At 37.0% G+C, this 26,616-nt stretch overlaps 1 protein-coding gene across 7 annotated transcripts in view; it reads left to right on the top strand.

The window, feature by feature from the left end:
• The window catches only part of RABGAP1L (RAB GTPase activating protein 1 like), a 255,020-nt gene that overhangs the window by 40,160 nt on the left and 188,244 nt on the right, over positions 1-26,616 (top strand). For all 7 annotated transcript variants that reach the window (XM_042786402.1, XM_042786400.1, XM_042786398.1 and 4 more), the window contains 3 exons: positions 2,594-2,738; positions 17,145-17,238; positions 21,972-22,122. In XM_042786402.1, the coding sequence (XP_042642336.1) occupies positions 2,594-2,738; positions 17,145-17,238; positions 21,972-22,122 (390 nt within the window). The remainder of the gene's footprint in view (positions 1-2,593; positions 2,739-17,144; positions 17,239-21,971; positions 22,123-26,616) is intronic.

The raw sequence follows: 26,616 nt of genomic DNA on the forward strand, positions 1-26,616 counted from the left end.
CAGATGGCATTGGGATCGACTGTTTGTGAACTTTTTGGGAAAGCAGTTGAGCATAAGTAGATTCTAGGGAACACAACAGTGGATTAATATCAAATGCCTCAGCTCCAAAGATAGATGGCTTCTCATGCACAGGACAATGAATCCTGTGGTATAATTTTCTGCTGATCGTGTCACTAAAATTGTGACAATCACGTTATTGGTCATTGTGCAAACATAGCGTGTTTGACTGTGGGGGAGAAATTCATGTATGCAGTCTGCCCGGTCATAAGTTCTAGCGTGCAGAACCCTTGGCTGTCTCAGCAAGGTGTCCATTCCAATAAGGAAGCATCCGTTACTGATGTTCCGAAAGGAAGCAAGCAATGAAATGGCATTTTCCTGCAAGGGGTAAATGGGACTTGTCTGTATGGGCAGAGAGAAATCAGAACTCTTCTGAGGAAGGATTCATGTAGGTTGAACAGTCTGAACCAAGATTGGTGAGGTGCAGTCAGATATGAAGAATGACATAAATGCAGGTTGCTGTGTGATTTAAGATTGTTTTATCAGTTTGTCTGTCTGTCTATCTATCTATCTCACTGTATTACTCATGCACATTTTCATCATTAAAACATGATCCGTGTAACGATGGATTCCTGTAGATAGCGAATTCGTGCTTCAGGAAAAAAAACAATAACCAAATGATTTGCATTTCCTTGTGATGGGTCCTGCAGTTAACCAGAATATGTTCAGGGAGCTGAAGACTTGTAATTCTTGTAACATACAACAAAATCCATAGCACCTCATGCCTTACTCTCTCAAAAACAAAAGCTACAGATAGCAATGGTTAATAATATTGATAGCATCAATACTTGATTGATTTAACCAAGTACTTTGTAATTACTTGATAATAGTGTTCTGTGAGAGTAAAACAGGGATAACATCTCTAATATCATCCTGATAAATGTTACAGAATTCAGGTTATTTATGCCTACACCCCAAAGTTCATTAAGCTGACTTAATGAGAAGTTCAGTCAGCAAAACTGGCTGATAATTGGAGCCACTGCTTCCAGGGAGTATCAGCTTTAAAAGGAGCAGATCTGAATGATTAATCTAAAATACAGTAGGGAAGTTTTCTCAGTATGAAATAATTTATATTGTGTCAGTCCAAGCAGTCCCTGTTTAAACTACCCATCTGCATAATTTCACCAGTTTGTTGAAATTACAAATGCTGGTTAGAAGTTCATGTGTATCTCCAGTGAAGGTGTCATGGAGTCTTCGAACTTTGTCATAATTTTGTTTTTTAAACAAATTGAATATTCTCTAACTGAAATTGTGTTGTTTTTCATGGTTAATTTGATGGTTTTAATACGTTCAAAAAATTACCTTATTTTAACTGATTAGCAAGCTGCACAAAGAATGAAATAGCACAACGTTTTGGGCTGGTTCATTTAATACAATCATTAGTTTGTAGTTTTATACAATTATCTACAAATACATAAATCATAGCATGTCACTGAATAATAATTGTGTTCAGAGCTGCAACTCAGAGGAGAAACTAATGCCCCTTTTATTTTAAAACTTACAACCTTGTATCCAGTGCTTAAAGTATAGGTATCTAGGTTTTCACCTGAAAGTCCATTGAACATGAAAGTCTTAGATTAAACTCTGAACTTTCCAGCTTGAAGTAAGAAGAAAACAAACAGCTTCTCCCCACCCCCCAACCTTTGAGGGAGTTTGCCTTGAAAATTATCAAAGTCATAAAGAGATTTGTAAGAAAAACTGCTTTTACAGAACAAAATTATTTCCACTGAAAATATTCTGACCTCAAACACAATTACAAATACCACATTCAAATTTCCAAGTTAATTTAAGTGTTAGATTGACAGATATTCATGATTTGTACATGTGCGCACACACTGACACACAAGCACACACATGCACACGTATATAAAAGTAAGAAATAGTAAAACATAGGTTACAAACATGAATTTTACAGCTAGGTCCAGCCAATACATTTTGCCATTGAAAGGAATATATTGCAAATTATACTCACTGGAAAAACATCATTTTTTCTGTTATTTTTTTAATGCATAAAACACTACAAGGAGCTTTTCACAATTTATGGCTTTCAAAAAGCATGAGGTTTTGTTTCTTCTTTGGTCTTGTCTTTATCTACTAAAAACTCTCACCATAAAATTTTTTCCCCTGCCTCAGGCATTTGATTCCTGCCTTTGTGATGTCGGTTACTCCAATATTTTTCCTGTTTGTTCTCTCCTCTTTTCTTTTGCTGTGGTTTCTCTTTGACCTCATCTTATTATAGCTATTTAAATTGGAAAGCTTGTTTTATCATCATTCTGAACAATACTTAAAATGGTTGTTAAGAGGCATCTTTGGAATTAATGCAGTTTTATTTATATTTTCTAACTATAAAACTTAGAGCAACAGAGCTATCAATAACTGCCAGTCTACATGTGCCATTGCAGAGAAACCTGAAGGAGTCTTACCCAAACTATTGTTCAACCTTGATAGGAGATTTGTATGTGCTTGGTTTTGGTATACTTTTAGAATTGTATTTATCAACACTGGGGATCTAATACACACACCTATTTTGTTTTAGTCTGAAGGAAAAAGCCACACAAGTGCTGGGGATGCAATTTATGAAGTTGTCAGTCTACAGAGAGAATCTGCAAGAGAGGAAGAACTGGTCAGCCCAACAAGTGGAGGAGGGCCTATGTCATCCCAGGAGGATGAGGCAGAAGAAGGTAAGAAAAAAATGAGCATTTACAGTTCCCGTAGACAGTACTATGATACTTCTGATGTTAATTTACTAATTTAATTCTTCCTATTTGTGTCTGTTAGAACTGTTTTGGACAAAAAGATCACACATCATTTTCTGTTAATGGCAGTTCTTTAGTAGTGGCATTTTCTTCCAGTAGCAGCAGCAGATAACGCATGTCCATTTTTCCGTGTGCTTCAAAATGTGTTACTGAAGCACTTGTGCTTTGCGTACAGGACAGAAAACCTTTTCTAGAGGATTTTCTTCTGATCAGAAGCCATTTTGCCTTGAATGCGCTGCTAAAGGACAGTATTGAAATGGGCTTTGAAATGGTGGGCTCTAAATGCCTGTTTGTAAAGAAAAACAAACAAAAAACCCCAGAATCTCATGAGAAATTCCTCCACTCCCAAACTCTGCTTAGCATCTGATTTGCTCTCCCTCATTTATAACTAGGGCTGATCAGCATATCTCCCGATTCAGTTGGGGGTCATCTTGGGGATTGCTGCTAACAGGACCTCAGTGTCTTTCCCACTAGGTGGTTGGTTTGTTGTTTTTTTGAAGGCCCTTGGCCTACTGTTGTCTCTTTGTACTCTGAGGGTTAGCCCATAGCATTCAGAATAGGCTCCAATCTGCCATTTTTGATCTGGATGTCTGACCTACCAGAACTCATGATAGTTTTACAAAGTTATTATTCAGATTTCTGGCACTGTTCTGTCCATACTGTAAAAAGTCTCACTTACTACAGCAGAAAATTTCCTTCTTGAATCTTACTTATAGGTAAGCAGTTGAATATTAGTTTTTGCAGTGTGAATCAGAAACGGGTGATTACCACAGTCAGGACCAGACAAGTATGGTTACATGGTTACTCTTTCCCAGTTACAAACAAAAACCCCACTATCCCACGTGACACCAGGCCAAAAAAACCCCACAGCCAAGTGCTCTTTGGTGAATTGAAAACCTTCTGCTGATTCCTGGGAGGGAGTGGGTTGGGCATTGGCTATCACTGTTATTCCCTCCTTTGTATTTGAATAGTAAAAATGCCATTTTTTCTAAAGGAGCTTTTCTATTTAATTGGTATTTGGGGTTGCTTTACTGTTCATAGCAAGAATTATTTCAGATTTGACCTTTGAGTCTGGTAGTTCAGTGTAGCGTAGTTCAACATCTGTGGGTGTTGTTTTCCTCGCTGGGTGTTTGAGCTGTGTAGTCAGACTGTTTTCTGGAGCTTGTTTGATAGGATAGGGTTTAAGGAATTACTTGAATACTTTTTTAAATATTGCTTCTTACTGGGAAGAGTAAAGTACTGTTCCAGAATTTGATGAATGCAGCACAATTAGTAATAATGTGGATATTGTCCTCTTGGTAGTGTTCTAGAACGGCTTTATTTTATTATAGAGTAAAAGTATTCCACTGGGGTATGAACCCAAGTTTAACTTTGGTTTAGCTTCCTAATGCTAGTTTTCATATTTTAAATGTAGATTACTTCCTAAGAGAAGACATTAAAAATATCATGATGTGACTCTGTTCTCATGGAAACTGCATTTAGAGTTATCTGCCTAGAAGTTATCTATCCTAGTGGATATGCAGGTTAAATGAGTCATTTGCAGTTGTTCTAAATAAATCTCTTCATTCTTTTTCTTTCTTTTTCTTTTCAGGGTACTAATTATGATGATGGAAAAAAACCCCTTGAGTTTACAATGTCTTGTCTTAGCCTTGGAAGAAGGCTTTTTCTTTTCTTTAATGTTAAGGATGGTAGCTACCTGGCCATAGAGTTTTTTTGTCTGCTTGCAACCTGACTAGGGCAGGTGTGCATTATAAGGACTTTACGATTTCATAGGCCAGAGACTGGTGTTCCCATTACAGATATTCAGGATTATTACCTCTTCTCTTTATTTTATTTTTTTTTCTGTATCCTCACATGTATCCTACATGCCCACAGAATATTACTTAATTTACTTCAGAAGCACTATACATTGCAATTTCATTTGTATAAGAATGCATGCCTCCTTTGCACCCTACCTGATTTCTGTGTACTCTGTGTGTGCATACACACAGCTCAGTGAGATGTCTTATGTCATGAGTATATGAATAAAAGTGTTAATAAGAAAGAAGGCATTTTTTCAATATTCTTGTTCTTTTTGTTTTAATGAAAGGCCACACGTGATTCCTACCACCCCCAATAAGGATTTAAAATAATTACTATACTAGTGTTAGCCATAGTCCCTTTCAAACATGCGGCAACTGCATATAGAAAATTGAGAACATATATTCCCTAAATAACATTCTTAGCTTTTAATATTCTTTTATCATTTTAGCTTTATTTTTCATCTGAAGGGCTATTTAAAAAAATGAAGATCTTTACAAAGACTGTGCAATAGCTACTGAGAGATCTTTCAGATCAACCTCACATTTTTTTTTTTTTTTTGTTTTAATTATTAATATTGTAATAGGTATTTCTGGCAACCCAGTCATCTAAGGTTTCTTGCTTTGGAGATAATATTTTAAAAAATATAATTAATATTAATGATTTCTTGTCAAAACCTAGAATGTAAAGTACACCCCTTGACAAATTTTCAATTAAATTCAGAATACAATTTTAGAAGATTAAAATATATAGTGAGAAAATTCTTACACTTTCTGGAGAGTTTTCAAATAAAGTGGATTTAAGTATAAATTTTTATCAATAAGCAGCAAAGTTCAATCTTAATATTTAATTTTGAGTAGAACCTTGTAACAAGGTGCAGAACACGATTGGTTGAACTAATCTTTCTCCTTTTTGGAGCATTAAGTGTAAGTGAGAACATGTACAGAAGTGATGGTTTGTATATTGCATTATTCAAAAATGGCAAAACTGCACAGGACTTTTTTACTGGAGTGTCATTCTGTGGCAGGATGAAGTGCCTGGCTGCATGTGTGAGCCTGAGGATTGGAGAAAATTGCTTTTCAGCAGAAGCATTCGCAAGGAGCATGTAGTCCTAGAAACCTATAACAAAGGAGAAGGGGAAGAATAGCTGGGCTGCTTCTAGCAGCAGTGCTTGCTTAGACTCTACATGAGATGATGACATTCCTTTGGCTCTAATATTTTATTTTTTTATTTTTTTTTTTAAACCATAATATAACATTTCAGGAGAACACTAGATAACTCCCTTTGAGTTTCTTCTTGAATGGGAAAATTGTTAGAAGGTTAAACATCACTGTAAGTGGGAGCAATTCAGTTTAAAAACAGAACATAGTCCTTACACTGATTGGAACTGAGTTGAAGTTTTGGGGTTTTTTGCTCAAGTTTTACGTGGTTCCAAGTGTCTGGTTACTAGCTCTTGTTCAATCCATAAATTACCTGCAGAGTAAACACAGGTTGTTTAGACAACACCCTGAAACAGGTAATTCATGATAGGTAAAAGATAATGTGCCTGTCAAGTCTCCAAAAATAAGTTCCTGAGCATGAGTTGTAGATTGCCTCTAGAACACTCTCACGTGACTTCCAGGAATGCAGTACTGCTTGGGTTTGCGTTTTGATTTACCTCAACAATAGATTTCTTGATGGTTTAGATGTTGCTTTTCTGACTGCCGGGAACTGAGCAGGGATGCAGCTGACAACATAGTGAATACTGATCCATAAACAATGGACTTAAACCAGAAAGAATTCTATTGAGATGTGTTTGGTGATTAGTTATTGGCCTTTTCTAAGAAGAAACTATATATAAATATGAGGTTGTGGAAGTAAGGAAGAGCAGCAAAAGAGAAGAAATTACAAACTTGAGAGAAAAACTTTATCTGTGTGTTCTCTTGAGCTCTCTTAACTCTAAGAACAAAAAATATTACATGATAGAAAAGTTAGTGTAAGAGATATGGAAATTCAGTGTGGAGATGGTGAAATTTGACAATGAAAATAGAAAATAAATGATTAGAGGACCCTGAAAGCTTCAGAGACATCTGAGGGTGATGTATTGGACAGCAGAAAAAGATGGTGCGTACGGTAGAACAGGAGTGGGCAATACTAAAAGATCGGAGATGATCAGCCAGACTAAATTAGGATACTGTGTCAAATGTTGTGGGTGGGGAGAGGCTGCTTTCGGGATTCAAAAAAGCAAAGGAGTAGAGGTGGTGGTGGTTTGGGAGTCAGTAGAGCTATTGAGAGTATTTTGTGATAAAACAGGGATTTATGGTGAGGGATATTGTGAACAAATGGGGATGACTGAGTGAGAACAATGACATTAGTAGTATGGAAATAGTCAACTCTGCATTTTTATCCAAATTAAAAATAGCCTTATGTAATTCATAGGAACCGTTTGTTACGTTAAGCCAACAGAGTAGTGTTGGTGGGTCCTGAGCAAGATCAATTAAACCTGTACTGGAGTCTTTTTGCTCTCTCCATACAAATGAACTAAAAGTTTATAAATCCTAAATTCATGGGATCATTTGGCTAGTGGCTGCCTTCAGACGAGAGCCCTTTGCTGCAGTTCCATAAGCGATATGTTTTGAAATGCAAATGCTTCTGAAGAATGCAGATTTATAGCTTCCAGATGAAAATATGCGTGATGGAACTTTAAGGACTCTACTACCCATTCACTTACTATCGAATTATTTTAATACCTTACAAGTTAACTGTTATTTAAAATTATAGAGTAAATGCTCTCAATTGACTTCTGCAGCTATTACCGTGTTGACAGAAAGAAAATGATCCCTCCCTTAGTATGTAAAAAAAGAAAAAAAAAGGGTGCAGAAGACTCTATTTTTTTGATATGCCCTGAATGGTGGCAGTTCCTGTTGATAGTTACAGTTGTATTTAAATTTGTTCGTGCAAGTATGGCCTTTCTGTAAAAAAGCAAGTATTTGAAGCACTTCTGTGGGTTACAGAAGTATTTAATGAAATTTCAGGGTTGTAAATGAAATAGAAAATTGGGGAATTTGAAGGTTGCTTCTGTTCCAGGTTTGTAGGGAGCTGGAAGTACAGGAGAGGTCACCTGCCCCGGGGCTCAGGTTCTTTCCTGTCCTGTAGCCCAGGTTGCTGCTGGAGGTCACTTTGTAAGCTCGGTTGGCAGGCCAGGCCCTCAAGAGATGAGTGTGACTCACTCTGAGCTGTTATATTCCCCTCTTCCTCTCCTGCAAGGTGCACGTGGGAACACGTTGTAGGTAGGGATTCTTTCTTTAATAAAATTGGTTGTGCACGCTGACTTTGTGAAGTTCAAGGCAAAGTATAATTCCATAATTCTGGCCTGCGATTCATCACTACTCCAGGGAAATCTGTCAGTGGCTTTGGTTTATTCTTGCAGAATGGTGGGGAAAATTACATTCAAATTCAGGGAATATTCAGTTCCATGGGTACACAGGTGAAATCTGTTTCTTGGATTTGAGTCTTTTTTTCTGTAGCTTACATAAAATCACTTCAGTTTGTGGTACAAAATAGACATTTTTCAGTAATAAATGAGCATAAATTGGTGTTTTCATCTTGTCTGGAAGCAATTACAGATTAATTTGTCTGTTTTGGATGCTGTATTTTGGTAGCGGTTGTCTTTTCCGTGTTTGCCTATAAACAGTATGGTAGTTTAAAAGTAATTTGAAAAAATTGCAATCCTGTTGGCTTATTAGGAATTAGAGCTTTCTATTGCTAGAGGATCTTCTCAGGTTTCAGTCATTAGTAACATGGTTTTGTGTGGCCTCAAGCTGCCACTACTGTGCTCATTTAATTTCACATTTAGTATCATTTAAAAAATTATCTTATTTAACCACAGTTATATGAATATTATTAGAGAGTCTTTTCTCAACAAACAGTTCCTCCCGACTTTTTACTAATAATTATTAACCTCAAAGTGAGATTCTTATCTGTCTTTTTGGTATTGGTCATTAGCTTTCTAGTATTTTGTTAAGTCCAAGTATTTCATAATAAAAGTGCCTTGTGTATTGCCCTGGCACTTTAAGTAAATGGCAGGCAATATATCATTTTTATGTGTTTATAATGCGAATTTTATTTTTTTTTGGCATTTGATTATATCAAATATGGCAGCAGATACTAATCTACAAATTTGTAAATTTTTAATACGGAGTAAAGAATTGCATTGGCTTAGAATTGTGACAACATCTCAAATTTGGTTTTCTTGCGTGTTCTCAAAGATGTCAGTTTTCAGACAGCACAGTACATGTGGAAGATGTTTATATTTACAAGAATACCTCCACTGTGCAGCATTTAGTTGGCTTTGTCATCTGTGTGGGAGCAAAACTACCGAACTGAAGTGATAATTTTTCTCCACTCTTTTATTCAGCTTTAAGCATTTGTACATCAAATTTAGATATGTCATGGTGGCTCACTTGTATATTCCCTACACAAGGGTAGAATCATCTCTTCGCAGTGTGTTTCACATTTGGACACACAGTTAAGATTTATTCTTGTGACTTTTTTTTTTTTAATGATTCTTGTTTAATATGACAGTAATTCAGGGCCTGTGTAGAAACTATAGGGCATAGAACTAAGATATGTTTTTAAATGCAGAACTTTTTTTTGTCAGTTTGGCTAGCCATTTCGCACGACCAAGAGGATTGTTTCAAAGTAGAAGTGTGGGTCCTTTGAGAGATTTTGCACAGGCTTCTAATAACAGGTGTGAAAACCATTATTGTATGCAGTGAGTGAAAGACATCACCTAATCCCATGCTGTTCCATCCTCTTTCAGTGTTTATCAAATGTAGGTTTTTTTGGGATCCAGATTTTCAGTTACATAGAGAAGCAATTAAGTTTGCAAACTGTTTGCAAGGTAATAAAAATTTTGACATTTGTCAGCATTAGCTTTTGCTTGAATGATTCTAAGTGAAAAATGTGAAATATAATTAATAAAGAGGCATAAGAAATATTATTTTTTTCTATTACTGGTTTGCTTTTAGTGAAGAATGCAGGTATCTTATTTGCTTTTTTCTCTCTCTGTGTACTTCATTAGCTGCCAAGTTAATTTTTCTTCAAGTTAATTATGTAACTTAAAACAGAAGGTTCTTGTGAGCAGAATTAAATGCAGGTCTTCCTTGTTCATATTCATAAATCCATATTTTTCTGCTCCTGATTATTGCTCTTCCCTCTAAATTAGAAAATAATACTGAGGATTGTAATTTTGTAAATATATCATTTGGAAGACATTTTGAAATCTTCTGAAAAGTTGAACCTTTTCTGAAAGTCGACCTTACTTAATACTAGAATGTATTTCATGATTTAAACTTTGCTTCTCTTTTGCCTTTCCTGGTAAAACTACAGTTCATGCCCTATAATTTCCTGTTACCTTATAAATGGAAACTTGCTTTTTTTGCGGCCTTCCTCACGATCCTCTTTTATCTAGTATGTATGGAATGATTCCGTGTCAGTAACGTCTATATCTTGTTGCCCTGATAATATGCTGCCAACTTCAGCTCCCCCTTCATTTTTGTTCTTCTCCTACATAAAAATCAAACTTCTCATTTTTGAAGTATTCCAATTCTATTCCCACCTATCTTCATGACCTAATTTCCTTCTCCTTCAGGCTGCTCCAACTATTTTTCAGTTCCACCTACTCTTTATTTCACTTGTAACAGCTTCTCAATTAAAACTCATTAAAAATCCTTTTTTTCTTCACATCAGTGCTCAAATCCCACCTGTTCATTTTTATCTACTGTATTAATGAATTTCTACACATTTTAGAATGTACTTCACTTCTATGCTTGAACTCTCTGAAATAACAGTATAGTTTTTCACCTTATTTGCCTTTTTTGTTAACTAACAAATGAGTTTGACTTCTAAGGTATTGTCATATTTCAGGTGATCTAGATTTCTTTAAGAACTGCATCTATTGGAAAAGTAGCTCTGTAGCTAAATAATTGGTGTTAAATGTGAATGAGGGGAGTATTGTTTAAAGGAAAATTTTTAAAGAAGCAAAAAAAGGCCTGTTCAAAAAAACCCCACCCCAAAACAAAACAAAAAAAACCTCTTTCACTGTAAAAACAGGAAGATTAAAAACATTCAAGCATATTTAATACCTCAATTTTTGTTGACATGATTAAGAGTTCTTAACTGGAATCTATTTCCTCAAGCCAAAAATGGAAAATGCCAATAAACATAGTTACTACTTTTGTTTGAAAGAGTCTGTTAAGTACCTGATCGGAAAGGGGAACATCTGTTCTATTTCACTTTACAGTTTTTGCACAGCTTGTCAGTGCTGCTGTGAATACTGGTGTTCTCCTCTGAGGGTGCTCCATGTTCTATATTTGTGGGCTCAGAAGCCTTGTGCTATCAGAACAAGTGAGGGGGAAGAAGAGGCCAAGATTTTGTGTCTGTGTGTATATGGGTTTTTTCTGTGGGGTATTTGCTTATAACGGAGTTACTGTGTGCATAAGTCTTCTCCTTTGAACACTTGATGCTGCAGTGTTTTGTTTGAACACCTCTCATCAAGAAAAAATATAGACCAGCTGGAGGAAAAAATCAAAATTGAGTGTAAGTCTGGAGAATGTGTCCTTTGAGGAAAGATGCAGAGTTTTTTAGAGAAAAAAAAATAAAGACAAAAATTTTTTTTTTTTTTTTTTTGGAAGTGAGATGTGCAAAAATTGTTTAGGAGGAAAAGATAATTGTCATAAATTGTAGGTAAAAAGAATTAGGTTTGAACTGAGAGATCCAGTCCATAGAGTAAGAGTAAAGAAGCCCTTGGAATGAACTGCTTGGGGAGTTAGCTGGCGCTTTGTAGAGATCTGCAGTGGACTGTCTGATCGAGACTTGTATTCTCTTTAGTCAAGTTAAAAAGTAAGAACTTGGATAACCTAGTGGAGCTGTCTCATAAGGCTCGTCTTAATCACTCTGTTGCTATCTTGGGAGGCAGTCAAAGCCTGTCGTGGTTTTACAGTGCTCCAAATGTGTACAGCCTGTTTACTTCATGTGGTGGTCTTCTGTGGCACTTCATCAGTTACAAATACTTTATTATAAAAAACAAACAAATGACCCAAATGAACCCCCCTCCACCCCGAAATAATCTTATTGTCATTTCATATCAAAGGTAATTGTTATAATTCTGACAGTTTATTTGTTTTCCACTAAAAATGGCCTTTCAGTCTATTCTGGATGAGACTAAATCCAAAGAGGTGCCTCTGCTATGTGGAAGATGGGCCACTTTGGGAAGCATTTTCCAAATTATTTGTTAACAAGAATAATGAGTCATAGTTTGTTTTGCTGAATGTGCTGCTAAAGTGCTGAGAGGTCTTTCATACCAACAATCTTACTTATGCAAGTTGGAGTCTGTTTTTCGAAGGGGAAGGAAAAGTTGTAATTGAGCTTATTCAGTAGAGTATTGTTACGTAATAAATGTTAGTGCTGGGCCACTTAAAATACAACTCCTTGGCCCTATTCTGAATAGTCTGCTCATATAATGAATAATTTATGTAATGAGTGTTTCTAAATGGAGTAGGCACAAAATTATATATATCCAATAGGCTGCCAATCTTCATTATGGTTAGATTTAGTCTGTTCTTGAATGTCCCTACAGATTTTTGAAAGAGACCATTATTTACACATGATTATGTTTGTCTATAGGTATGCTAACAAAATAGACTGTATTCAAAATCCATCATCCAGAGATCCTCCCCCAACTTGAGTGGTATCTGTACAGGCTTCCATATTTATCTCATGCAAATGGCAAATGTTCCAAAGAAGAAAAGCAAATGTCATTGGGCCAGAAGGAACATCCAGGTCAGTCTGACCTCAGTCCATGGGACCAGTTATGGAGCAGATACTCCCAAAAGGAATTTCTAAACATGTGAAGGACAAACAAGGTCCTTGGGAACAGCCAGCATAGATTTATGAAGGGCAAATCATTGTGACCAAGCTCATGGCTTCCTGTGACAAGGTGACCAGTGCTACAGACAAGGGACAGGCAGTGGATGCTGTATACTTTGATTTTAGCAGGGACTCCAGCATCATGTTCTGTAGTGTCCTTATCATTAAATCGATGAGATAGGGACTGGATAAGTGAAAATTAATATGGTTGGAAGTTTGGCTGGACTGCTGGGATGAAAGAATCAATCAGTGGTGCAAAGTCCTGCTGACAGCCTGTAAGCAGTGGTATCTTTCAGAGATCAGTTTTGGGATCAGTGCTGTCAAATGTTTTTAATAATCACCTGCCTGATGAGACCAAGTGCACCCTCAGCAGGTTTGTGGGCAACAGCAAACTGAGGGGAATGGTTGGTAATGCTGGAGGGCCAGCTTCCCACTCAGAGGGACCTGGACAGGCTGGAGAAATGCACTGGCAGAAACCCCATGAGGTTCAACAAAGGGAGGTGCAAAGTCCTGTGTCTGCAATAGAGTAACTGCAGAAAAGTACCTGGAGACCCCAGGAGGCAAAAAGCTGAGGATGAGTGAGCGGTGTAGCGTCGCAGGAAAGAAGGCCAAGCACACCCTGGGCTGTATTAGGAGGAGTCCAGCCAGCAGGGCCAGGGAAGGGATCCATCCCCTCCGCTCAGCAACTGTGAGACTGTGCTTGGAGTACGGGGACCAGCCTGGGGCTCCCCACTGCAAGACAGATGTTGACACACTGGAGCGAGTTCAGTGGAGGCCACCAGCCTGGTCAGATGGCAGGAGCACATGACGTGCTGCGAGGGGCTAAGGGAACTGGGTTTGGTTCAGGCTGGAAAAGAAAATGTGCAGAGGAGAATCTTACTGCTGCCTACTACTACATGAGAGGATTTGGAGAAGGTGGAGCCAAGCTCTTCTCAGAGGCACACAGGCTGAGAGGCAACAGACACCAGACACAAGTTGGAACATGGTTAAATTCTGGCTAGATGAAAGGATGGTTTTGCTGTGTTGGTTTGTTTGTATTTCAACCATGAGCATGGTCAAGTAGTGGAACAGGTTGCCCAGAGAGACTCTACAGTCTCCTTTCTTGAAGGTGTTCAAGAGTCTACCCTCCCACTCAGGTCCCAGTGTGACCTGATCTAACTAGGCCTGCTTGGAGTAGGAGGTTGGACTAGGTGATCTCCGGAGATCTTTTTCAACCCAGAGCGTTCTGTGATTCTGTGCTGATGCCATGCAGGGTGATGCTTGGTGTGGAAGTGCCATCCTTCAGCCTTCCTTCAAACAGACTCTGAATTCAGGGAGTTGGTTCATGAGGCATCCACAAAGTGAGTCTTTGATGAATTTTGTGAATCACATTGCAATTCAAACAAAACATCTCAGAGGATTGCTGTTATCTTTAAGTATGGTTAAAGGCTATTTTGCGTATGCACACATTTACAACCCAGCCCCTTAGGTTTCCTCAAGACATCTCCTATCCTCCTCTTGTTCTGATGAGGCATAAGTTTTATTGTCTAGTTGAGAGGCTGTCAGAGATCAGGGCAAATAAAGGAGGAAGGGAGAAATACAAAATACATTTAGCATGAAGGGATCTGTGGCTTTCCCTGCAGAATCAGACTGGATAAAATCATGCTCCAACTAATGCTGCTGGCTTGTAGGTGCTATAGAATGTGGAAGAAAAAAAAGGTATGAAAGTACACCTCAAATAGGAACATCTATAGTTAAATATCCCTCCCACGGCCTCTTTTTTTTTTTTTTTCCTTTTTAATTTATACCTAAGTGCTTACCCAGGTTAGGATATGTAAGTAGTCTTTAGAGTGGAAACAAAGTAGAGATTTTTAAAGCTGTTTATTCTCTCTCCTTTGCCCTGTTCTATTTTGAAGTTTGACGTTAGCGTCTTTTGAAAGGGAGCATATGGCATTTCTAATTAAGGCCTGTGATTTTCTGACATATAACTGAATAATACATTCCAAATACTCTTAAGCCTTCCAGATGAAAGAATTTTCAGGGATGAGGCACTGTAGCTTTGTGATATATCTTGCTGGAATACATATGCTATGTAACACTGATCTCCTTAAGAACTTCGAAGAATTTTCCATAGAATACCAGCATAGTGAGAAAAGAAGGGGTTTGGTTCTTTTGTCTGATGTTAGTATTCCTTGGCAAGCTCAGGTTTGGATCAGATGAACAACTAATGTGTGTTGTTCCTAAAAGTATTCATTTTCAAACGTTTTGGTCTGGTTGGGGATTTTATGCATCTTTCTCAGATTTTGTTTCAGATTGCAAGATTTGTATGTGTGTATTTTCACCAGTGACCCTGTAGAGATGCACTGTAGTTTTTCAGTATCTCCAAAGCAATTAAAATACCTCCTTTCAGAATTTTGTGACAAATTGTCTTCCTTTACCTTGAATGTGTGAAACCTTTTTGAAATTGTAGTTTATGATAAATTTCTGTTGTGAGCCGGGTTTCCTGAGATTTTAGTATGCTACCAGTGTCATTATCATGTACCTTGTGTCTTTGAATGGCCAGTGTACTCAATCTAGAGAAGGTGTCCTCAAACCTTTTTTTCCTTGGTTTCCATGGGAAGTAGGAGGGCTGTATTTTTAATTGATCTCTTTGATCCGGATAGGCAAAACAGGACAGGAGAGAATTAAAACATGTAATGCATTTAATTGCTTTAACTTAATTTTTTTCAGTTATTACCAAGCTTGGGTGGTAAGTGAGATTTGTCTTTACTATATTTTCAGTAATTTTAAAATGAAAAGGAAGTTGAATCTTCAGATATATTTCTTCTACTGGAACTCAATGGTTTCCTTTGGTTACTGGGAAACCTCTTCTAGTGATACCAAATTTTAGTTAAAATTATAAATTTGGGGGTTTTAGATCTTCATATTTCCATCTTTAGATCTAGTGAATGTATGCAAAAGACTGGGAAACTGTAAAATCAAGTTTCCTGTAGATTTATGATGAGTTAGGGTGTTTTTTTTTGTTTTGGTGTTTTATTTTTAATTCCAAGGGGAAGTATGTAATATGAATGCAGGTTTGTCTTGTATTTTGGGACATGTGAAATTGTACAAACATGTTCCGAGCTAAAGGGTTTCACTAATCTGATGTTCGATTTGAAATGCAAAGAGATTACTGAAACGCTTCTTTCTTCTCTCAGGGCAGCACTTTTGCTGTTAACTGTCCTTGAAATATAGTATATGCTGTCTGTCCTCCTGGTTCATTGTCAAATTCAAGCACTGATGATATTTTTATTAATTACTTGTATTTGACAATTGATGAGACTACAAATTAGAAACGTGTAATTGAGGTGAGAATGACAAGGATGTAGACTTAAGAGGATAATTGTGTAAGTCCTGAAGATCCTCCTCTACCTGAACTACCGCTGTTGTCTATATAAAGTTCGAGGTGAAGTGTTTAATGTACCTGAGGAATTAAAGATACTAGGTCAGCAAGCAGATGTGACTGAGCTGTGTTGAAGAGAGTAAGGGATTTGGGGAGCAGATGTGGCTTTGGTCCTCCTTTTTTGTTTTATTTTAGCTTCTTGAGACAGCTCAGTTCATAGGGAAGAGCAACTTTTGGGACTGTCCATAGCTTCAGAGGCCTCTGAGGATAATGGGGCTGTTGCAGTGTCTCTTTATAGGTTGTGTTTCACAGTAAAGATGCTGAGAATTGGAGTCCTGTCAATGTTTGATATTGAAATTGTACTCATGTTTAATTTTCAGAAGTAATTTATTCAGATATAACTGGAAAAAGTCCAAATCACTGCAAAACCATGTTCATGTGAGGAGCTGATCTAAGGAGTTAGACTGTTCAACTTACTGTGGACAGCTGCGTAGACCCATAAGACACTTGGAAATGGCATGGTTACTTGGATTGGATGGTTATTTGAGCACATTATACTAGGCTCTTATCCCTTCTGGTTTTGGGTATTAGTCATTTAATCCCTCTGTAAATCATTTATTCTTAATACTCATGAGGTTTCTTTTCCATTTGAAGCATTCCTTTCTGTTCCTTGCAGTACGACCTTTAGTGTCACAGTGTTGTTTTTGCTGCTCGTCCATGAACTTGTTTCAGTAAAAAAATTGCTTTGTGGCTCTGAGTAGACTCCTTGAGATCAGAGTACCACGGGAGAGCAGAATGGAGCCTAAGGGATGCAGTGTAATGAAGTAGTGTTATCTACTGTGCTTTAAAAGAGAGTTCTCTTTATGTGAAGTCTGGAGTGGATGTGACTTTTAGATAATACAGCATTGTGAGATTTCATTAAATGGATAGTTGACAGCCTTGAATCATTTTCTCACATAATGCTTTTCTAGATCCCAGCCCTTTTTCCTGTAACAGTGCTGTGAATTACTCCCTAGCCTTGTTCTCTTAAACTTTTGGTAACTTTATTAATACACTTGTTTTGTCAAGTCTGCTCAACATTCTTTACGGTTCCACTAATATTTTCTATGTCTTCTTGTGGTTTTAAAACTGATATGTGAGAAGAAATTGTCTGAGATGTATATGTATGCATTTTTAATGTCTGTTCTCTTTGGTAAATCTGTGCATGCTTTTGTTTTCTTGTTTTGTCTTTTTTTTTTTTTTTTTTTTTTTTTTTTTTCCAGAGAGTGATAATGAACTCTCCAGTGGCACTGGTGATGTGTCAAAGGATTGTCCAGAGAAGATATTGTATTCCTGGGGAGAATTACTGGGGAGATGGTAATGCTTCATTTTTTTTAAATTTAGTTTTAAAATACTAACCTTTTCTTTGTTTTATGAGACTAGGCTATATGCTCTTGAGTAGGAGGCTTGGAATTCTTCAGCTTACACAGTTTAAAAACTGAAAAGCAAACCACATTGAAGTGTGTTTTTTAAGCCTAGTTTAAGAGGAACTGGTAAATCCTTTTATTTTAACTTGCAGTTATTTGACAAATCTCTCCCACAGTCTGTAAGTCTTGTTTCGTTCAGTGTTTGAGAATATGTCCGTGTATGCTCACACTGCAGGTGTGAGTTTTCAAATGCAGGAACTTTCGGGCCATCTGCATTCCTTGGGGCTGGATCTTAAGCTCTAGTGAAATTCAGAGCCTCTTAGTGCTAGGATAGAAAAGATGGAGCAACTCCAGTCTGTCCTAAGCCATTTGTGCATTTAATGGATTTGTTTAGAACCACTCTTTTTTTTTTTTTTTCCTTTTTTAAAATGTGCTGTATGTAAGCACTTGAAAAGGAATTCTAGAAGGACTGTAATCCTCACTCCAACAGAAAATGTTTCTGTTGGAGAGTAAAATGAAGAATATTTGTAAGCCTGGAGTATGTTCACAACACTATTATTTCGGTGGTTTAATTAAGCGCTTCAGTAGCAGCATACACTTTGCCAAGAGAGGGGGAAGTCTGTGTATTTGCTACCTCTGAGAGAACTTACGCTGCTAGTAAATGCCAGAACCACTTACTTGGGTTTCTCTTTGTAAGTAGTAGCTCCTGCAGCCTGAGACAAAAATAATCAGAGGCCCTTAATCTGCAGTTGCCAAAGTTTCTTTTTTCTAACTCCAAAAAGAGAGCTGAAAAACATTTTAAGGATTTTTTTTGGGCAACCCTCCCCTTTACTTGGCCACTTTGTAGGTTTGGAGAAACACCGCCTCTTGCTGCTGACCTCATCGTTAATGGGCATCTCATGCAAAGTTTACTAAATGAGACATCACAAGATTTAGTTGAGTTTAATGGCACCCTTCCCTCCAGGACTCCAAGACCCTTAATGAAACATCTTTTTGGGGAAGCACAAATATTTAATGGAATGATTGTACAAATATTCTGGCTATGGACCCTCTGAATGGTTAAGAAAATACTGAGTAAAATTGTCGAAGTCAGTTGGTCCCTCTAGACAAGTGTGCTTTCCTCACCTGAAAAGGCTGTAAACAGATTTGCTCTGGAGCTGTTCAGAACTTTCCAAAGCCTGTTGTAAAGGACATCCCAAGAGACAGTTTATAAATTCCTTACAAGTTTTATTTCTGGCACCCCAAGGCCAATGAGGAAGGTCATCCTGAGACCCTGAAGAACTGTGTGGCAGGTTTGTTTCAATCTGCATTGCATTTACATTGGAAGATGCTACTTTGAAATTTTTTTTTTTTTTTTTATTTTATTTTAAATTGATCTGTCCGTTGACTCTCTCAGTTTTAACTTTTGCCCTTGACAAATATCTGGACTCTGTGGATAAGCATGCTGAAGTAAATAACTGCCCACAGCTCATTCTCTCAAAATTCATGTAACCAACTATTTCTTCAAGTTACTCAAGTATACTATTCACTGAGACAAAACATTTAACACTTTTGGAGTAGACCATTTTGAAGTCCCTATATAACTTATACACTCAATTCAGACAATCATTTAGTATTTAAAATGAGTTAAAGGGATGCGAAATGGGACATCCCAGCCAGCTTGAAGATTAGAGGTGCCAAACATTTTCTTTAGGAGTGTCTCAAGCAATATTACCTTTTGAGATAAATTCAAGTGCATAAAATACTGGAATTCTTGAATAGTGTTATGTTACATTTTAAGAACAAAACTTGGAAAGAGTAACAGATGAAAAATGTTAACAATTTTTAAACTAAAAATAGATAGAAATAAAATTTTCTAGTGTGTTGAAAACTGCAGCATATGCTAGTGGAGTATCTGTGCACTTGTAAAAAAAAGTAAATAAACAAAAATTAACATTTCCACTTGGAGAACTGGCATGCTGATTTGTCTCTTAGATGGAAAATTTCTCGTACTTTAATTGCTTCTTGTCATTTCATTAAAATGTCACTGTAACCTAATGGACTGACTCAGCAGAAACACTGCTCCAAGAGTCTCCTTCAAACATATAAACAGGAATAAGATAATTAACCAAAAAGTTACAATATACAGCTGCAAAGTAATGGAGTATCTTTTAACTTACTTTACTATTTAGTGCATCCTCAGCATTAAAGTTGTTCTTGCAAGCTGAGCTATGTTAGCTGAGTACTTAACTATTTCTGATGTAATGGTTTGGGTTTGTTTTTTTTTTTTTTTTTTTAAGTAGTAATGGTCAATATCAGTCTTTGAGCAGAAATATTTGTTTGTCAAGTTGGAGTACAGTCTATCCATCACTGTTCTGTACCCTTGCTCTTTGATGTTTTAAAATTATGACTTTGAACTTTGCTCAGGAGAATTATGTCACTTTGTAACAAATTAAAGACGTCAGCATTCATGAATCACCCATTTTTTTTTCTTCCCATGTGCTAAAGGATAAGACTAGAATAAGACAAGCTTTTATTTCATGCTGGTTACTGCCATAGTCTGGCCAATCCAGAGTTAGAAAGTGTCTAGGAATGTAAGGTGCCTGGGCCTCTACACAAAGGAGAGAAAAATGCATATTCATTCATTATTGTAGAATACAGAGCAAGGATTATTAATGATTAAGCTGTTTCCCAAACAAACATTCAGAAACTGAGAAGTTGTCTATTAGAGTTATGCTTTCCTGCATATATTGATGTTGCTAAAGTATTACCTCTACTATGAACCTAACTAAATATATGACAAATCCAGTAAAATCTGGTGTACTGTAGCATGCTTAATTCTCAATTGTGAATACGTTCAGTAGTAAGGATGGTATTACAGCATGGATGTGCATCTCTGTTGGTTGTTGCCATAAGCTGTTGTTTTCTTGGTATCACTGAAAAATTCCCTGTTATGTTTCTGTGGGAATGCACCTTTTGAACTGTTCATTTTATTTTATCTGCTTGCTGAGTCCTCAGAGAGGGCCTTCTGCATTTCTCATATAACACATATGACCAAATCCATGTAATAACCAAACTAATCGGATTTGAATTGTGCTATGAATGCTGCATTTTCACACAACTTGAGCTTTAAATTTCTGGTGTATTTTATTTATTTATTCCTGAATGTGCATTTCATAATTTTGTAACCGTTTAGAGTGTCTAGTCCTTTTAATAGTTTGGTGAATATTGTTTTTTCTTTCTAGCTTTTCCCATCACAAGACTGTTAGTCTAATCTGACTTGCTGCAAGATATATTCAAAAAGAGGAAAGGGACTGGTTGGGTTTTGATTTGGCTAACTGAATGAGGAAGTTTGAAATGACACTACACATTTAAAATAATTACAGTGTTTAAAAGAATAAGAGCGCGATATAATCACACTCTCCTTTTAATTCTCAAGTCATTTGGAAAAATGAGGATATCATCCTTGGAGTATAGGAAAAAGAAATTTATTTAGAGCACATTTTAAATGTAAATGGTAGTGGTAAGCTGTTCACATCTTAATGACCTGTTTCAAAGAATCAGTACTCTAAACATTTACTTAAATTGAGGGTCAAATTGCAGGTTATTTAATTTAATCGCGGCTTGCTAGTATTTGGCTAAGCTGCCACTCTCACTATTCTCCTGCCAGCAGAGTTGAAAAACATAACAATGGTCAAAACAATAACAGAGCAAAGCACTTCTTACATTAGAAAGAATAAGGAGTCAATTCATGCAGTCTTCCTGCTGCATTGCTATGAAAATAGCCATATTAAGTCAAAGTGAGGTTTAATCTAGATCAGTAAACACTATTATCTCAAAAAGGATTTTTAAACATCTGTGTCTGAAAGCTTTGCAATACTGTGCACTGTGCAGTGATTTTTATCCTAAATATATGGGCTGGATTATTTTTGAAAAATACATCTTTAGTATTCAACATGTGGCCTTTTCACAGTTCTGTATACCAACTTTTATAGGATTAAGTACACAGTGCTGGAAAATAAAAGAAGTCATGCTGCAGTTGTCTTCCTACATTTCTTGGGGGGTGTGTGTACAGACAGACAGTAAAACACCAGCCCAAACTAATAGGCAGATTTATTTGGCATAGTGGGATTTTACCAGGGTATGTGCAGGTGTTACTGCTCTGGGGGACTTGCAGCATACTGCTGGCATGAAGTGTAAAACTGGAACTTCAGTCTTCATGCTAGTACTCTTAAAACTAGATTTTGTTTGCTTTCCTAAAATCTGTTTCTCTTTACACCTTAGGTTATTTTAAATTTCCTTTTCTTAACCTAAGCTAAATGTATATGTTGAACAAATATTTAAATTGAATTGTCTGCACAGATGGCATATATTTCTCTTTCAGATTCTTCTTCATTAGCCAGTTTAGTTCAATTTCTGCAATTGTTTTATTATTTATTTTTTTATTAATTTCTCCACACCTAGAAAATTGGGATATCAATACATTTTGCCACTGGTTCTCACTGTAAATCCTTGTAGAATTTTTGCTTTCCATCTGACAAATGCTAATTAGAGTAACTAGTGGAAGAAAAGTTTACTTTGGCAGTTGTTGGCTCTACTTTTCAGAATAGCATTGGAAAGTTTAAAAACTTTTTAATATTTTTAATCTTCATTTCTACTCCTGTAATTGAAGTTATAATAGGCAAATGGTTGTCTGTTTCTCAGGCACAATAATCTTGTTGTGAGACCAAATGGATTATCTACTCTGGTGAAAAGTGGTGTTCCAGAAGCGCTACGGGCAGAGGTTTGGCAGTTGCTGGCAGGATGCCATGACAACCAGGCAATGCTGGATAAATATAGAGTTCTCATCACAATGGTAAGTGATTTTTTTGTTTTGTTTTGTTTTTTTTTCCCCTTCAGTTGAAATGAATTCTGCTGGGCAGCAGTTTTATTCAGTGGCAGAGTGGCAAAAGAGTGAAACAGTTTGACTTGTTTTAAGCAACTGAAATTGCGATTATGTGACTTTAACTCCTGCCATGGGTAGCTGCTGAATGGCCTTAACAATAGAAATTGCTGACCTATATCTGTTGTAATGCTTGACATTTAGCTTTCTATTCACTTGCTGTGATGATAAGAAGCACATCAGCTTGTTGTTCAGGTGTTTATGGGTTTTATTTTATAAACTCAGATTCATCACTTTGTTTTTTCAACAGTTTCTATTCTCTGTATGCCTTAATTTTCTGGTTTTTATTTAAAAACCAAACCAAACCTTACAAAGTTGGGTATTTCTTGTTTTGTTGTTTATTTTCAAAAATAATGTTAAAAACATTTTTACATAGCAGGAAACAAGTCTCCTTGCTGTATGGGCAATTTGAGAGGAGAATCCATTTGGGAATCACTTCCCATTCTGTATCCTAACATCATCAGTGCAGTCAGTAAACACTGTAAGAAGTTGTCTGCATAGATGTTCCAGGCTGCTTATACAGCTGTGACTGAAAGATTGAGAACCACAGGGTTGTAGTAGCAAAAACTCTGTCCAGTGTCAGGAGGTAAACTCACCGTTTGGTGTTCTAAAATTCATGCCACTGCAGGGTAGTTACGTGCTCTGAGAAAAACAGTGGTCTCAAAAATGGTAATAATGACAGAAATGGATGAAGATAATTTTCTATGTTGCTCATAGAAAGTGTTGGGTTTCTTATCTGCGGGATGAATCATCTGTCTGTACAAAAGTTCTGGTGTAGACTTTGTTAGTAAAAGTTTCCTTTCATAATGTTATATCTTTTTGATACTTGTCCTTTTAATTTGACCTACCCAGTATGTTTGTAAAGTTTAAAAGCATCCCCAGAGTGAGAGCTGTCCTCAAGGCTTCTTTTTCCTTTACCAATAAAGAAGGATGTTTTGATATTGTAAATTTTTCTTTTTGACGTTGTAGTTGGGCTATATTTTCCTTAGAAACCATTCACGGGACATCTGTCAGCTGTATGTTGCATCAAAACCACCTCCATTATTTTGCTCTTGCTTTCCAAAAGTGGGGAAGATGTTTGTTTCACAGCGGAGGAGGGAGTGGAAAACTTATAAAATGCAAGCTTTATCTTGACGCTAGGGCCTCGTGCCTTAAAAATACCTTGCTGCATTTGCCCTTGTCATGATAGAAATATTTCAGTGACGTATATTTTGGAAGATGATATTGCATACAGTATTTAATATGAAATATTATAGCGTTATGGATTAGAAGATTAAATCCTATTCTGAACTGAAGCATTTATGCAAACTCAGGGTTTTTTCTGAAGTAAATCACTTTTATTCTGAAATCACAAACTTTCTTCTATAGTCTGATCATGTCATTTGGCATAGTTTGTATGAAAAGATTCATGAGAAGAAATGAACAGGAGAGAGTCTGTGCCAAACCAAAGCTAAGGCCCATTTTTAGGAATAGTTAATATTGGGTGCTCCAGAGAAACTTGTCAGCTAATTTTTTTTATGAATTTTTATCTGATTTTTATGTCTGTGAACAGAATTCTTTCATTTTGGTGTGTTGGTAATGAGAATTAAACTACTTCTGAGAGAGTAAGAGAGAGGCATGTACGTATTATTCTCTGAATCCTACTAAAAGCTTTGTTGTAGTGTTATGTGTGTTAATAATATGCATGTTAAACTTCAGATTTATTTGGGTATCAATGATTGTTCATTTGCTTTTCTGGTATGAAAAAGCAGAACTGATTTCTTTTTTCTGCATTGTTCGTATGCTACCATCCCAATATACCGACAACATGTACTTTATTTTTTCCACAATTATTTATTCTGCTCATCAAATACACAGCTTTCGTCTTGATTTGTTCAGTTCACGTATATGTTTACACAGATTCATGGTCTCCTTGTATTTTGGTCATTCTGCTTAACATTTCTCTCTTGTTTAGGCTCACTTCTGGAAGCTGGATATTTCTGTGGGTGTCTTGAATGCTTCAGGAGTATATTCTATAAGCGTGTACATTCCTGAGAGTATTTCTGTAAAACATTCCTAGGTGGTAAGGGGTGGCAGCATTCTGCACTTGGAGTCTTGAGAATAAAGTGTGCTGAGATGTAAGCAGGAGGTGGTAGTAACATCTGCAAACTTGAGCCACTGCTTAATTACATCTGCATACAACTCCCGCTGGTACAGCTGTCTCCCTTCAACAGCTCCCAGGTACTCCTGGTTCCCTTGAACTTTTTTTAATAATACCCTGTCCCGTGCTGCTCTATTTCCCAGCTCACTGGAGCAGCTCCTTCGTGAGAGCTGGCTTTCCCAACACCTCAGCCCTTGCCCCTTCCTGACAATTCAGCCTTACCTGCACCGGTTAGCCAAATTGCCCGTTGCAGTTCCTCAGTGAGAAAGGGCACGCTGGAATAATCTCTGCACCCAGGGATTTGTAAGAAAGTAAGTTTAAATAGGTGCAGCTGGGACTTCTTTTGTCTGGTGATCAAAATAATATGGCTAAACTGTTTATGTGGCAAAATGCTATAGAGTACCGTAGTGAGTAACATAATGTTAGCCAGCACTTACCAGTAAGGTAAGGAATGCTGGCCAGTTTTTGTGAATGAGGCTTGGCTTTGAAAGCATCTTTGATTTTTTGGTTATGTGAGATCTAAGTGAATTTTTTTCTAAAGAAAATTTCAGAGGCCTAACTTGAGGAACAGATCTTGAAAACTGTCATTTTACTATCATAGCTTAAAAGGTGAACCCAATAGCTGAAATTACTAGTATTGACCATATGATACTTCATTTATAACTACCTCTTCTGGGAAACAGAGATAAATACATTAAAAACTGGTGCTTTAAAACTACTGTGGTGTTGCTGGTTAATTCCTGGTGAAACTCCTTGGTAGTGGAGAACTGTATTGGTGGCAGGCCAAAAATGTGTTCCTTGGGATGAACTGAATGATAGCAGACTCTCAACATTTAAATTCATTTTAGAGACCGTGATACAGACACATTTGTTATTCTATGCCAGTTGCATGCACTTTGTGCAGAAGTAGTATGTGAGATTGGCCAACTATTATTCACATCACTTAACAGATCTGGTATGCATGTTACTCTATATATATCCATCCGTATGCAGAGCTCTGAAATCTGCTGCAGTATTTTTCAGTTAGAGGAGTGTTGTGTTCAATGTGTTCTGTAGGAGAGGGTAATTTGGGGCTTGTTTTCATGTTTCAGTTCAGCACAGAAAGCAAAATAAAATCTCTGTCTTATTTAGAAAAATCAATGCCGTACTTATTTTCTCCAAAAGGCACGTCCTCTAGTCCTCCACAGAGGAGGTCAACAGTCTGTCAAGAATGATCTAGTGAACTGTGCTTCCAATTCCATATCAGAGCATCCACACGCCAGTACATTTCCCCTCTCTAGGTGAGTCTGGAGTTCCAGAAGGAAGGGGAGAAAGCAATAATTCTGCTCTCACAAATACTTTCTTAATGACAAGCACTATCGTGCCATATCTTACATCTCCTACTGAGTTCCCGCATGGTGATTACCATGAGCCTCTCAGAAATTTTGACTGAAGCACAATAGTAGGTCTTGCATACAATCTTAGAGAGTAGGAGTTGTGATTTGGCAGCTGCTTCGTTTCTGACATATATGTAAATCTGTACTGTATGACAATCAAAATCTGTCTTGGTTACCTTTCTGGCATGTGTTCTTTTGACCCTGCTGCACGTGGCACAGTACATGAAGGGGAAAACAAAACATACATCAGCAGAGATAACTGTGTATTTATTTTTACTTATATATTGTATTTATTTATTTAAAGGAAAAGACAAACGCAAATCAGAATGAGAAAGTTCTGCTTATGTGATGATAATGAAGAGATCATACTGGTACTTGTATATAGAGCTTTTTTACAAGCGTGTCAGATCCGTTTGTTAAAAGAATATAAGTAGGAAAACATGCACCGGCTGGGATCACTTCACTGATTAGAGGTTTTTCTCCTGCCCATTTGACATTATTTCACGTTCACCGTCACTGGTTCCTCTCAAGAGACGCAGGTGAATTTTTCCATGACAAGATATGTTTTGAGCTCTGACAAACTGACAAGTGGCAAGCCACAGTTTACCCCGTTTACAACTGAGATGACTGATAATCATCTTCAGCAATAATTATGCTCCACCTTGTCCCACTCTGTCCCTTTCAGAATAGGTGTCGGGCACTGTCAGTGTGTAAATAATTAGAGATCTGCTGTCACTTGATGACAGTAATACAGCAACTTACTGTAGAACACTGGCTGCATCTGATTTGGGGCAAATGTTTTATTTATTACATCATATGCTGCCTATTACTAACATTTTGCTTTTCTGTTTTGGATAGTTTCATTCTTGTATGCATTCTCACTGCTGAATT

The sequence above is a fragment of the Tyto alba genome, unplaced genomic scaffold, assembly GCF_018691265.1.
Source record: "Tyto alba isolate M040663 unplaced genomic scaffold, T.alba_DEE_v4.0 Super-Scaffold_1000006, whole genome shotgun sequence".
Lineage (NCBI taxonomy): Eukaryota > Metazoa > Chordata > Aves > Strigiformes > Tytonidae > Tyto > Tyto alba.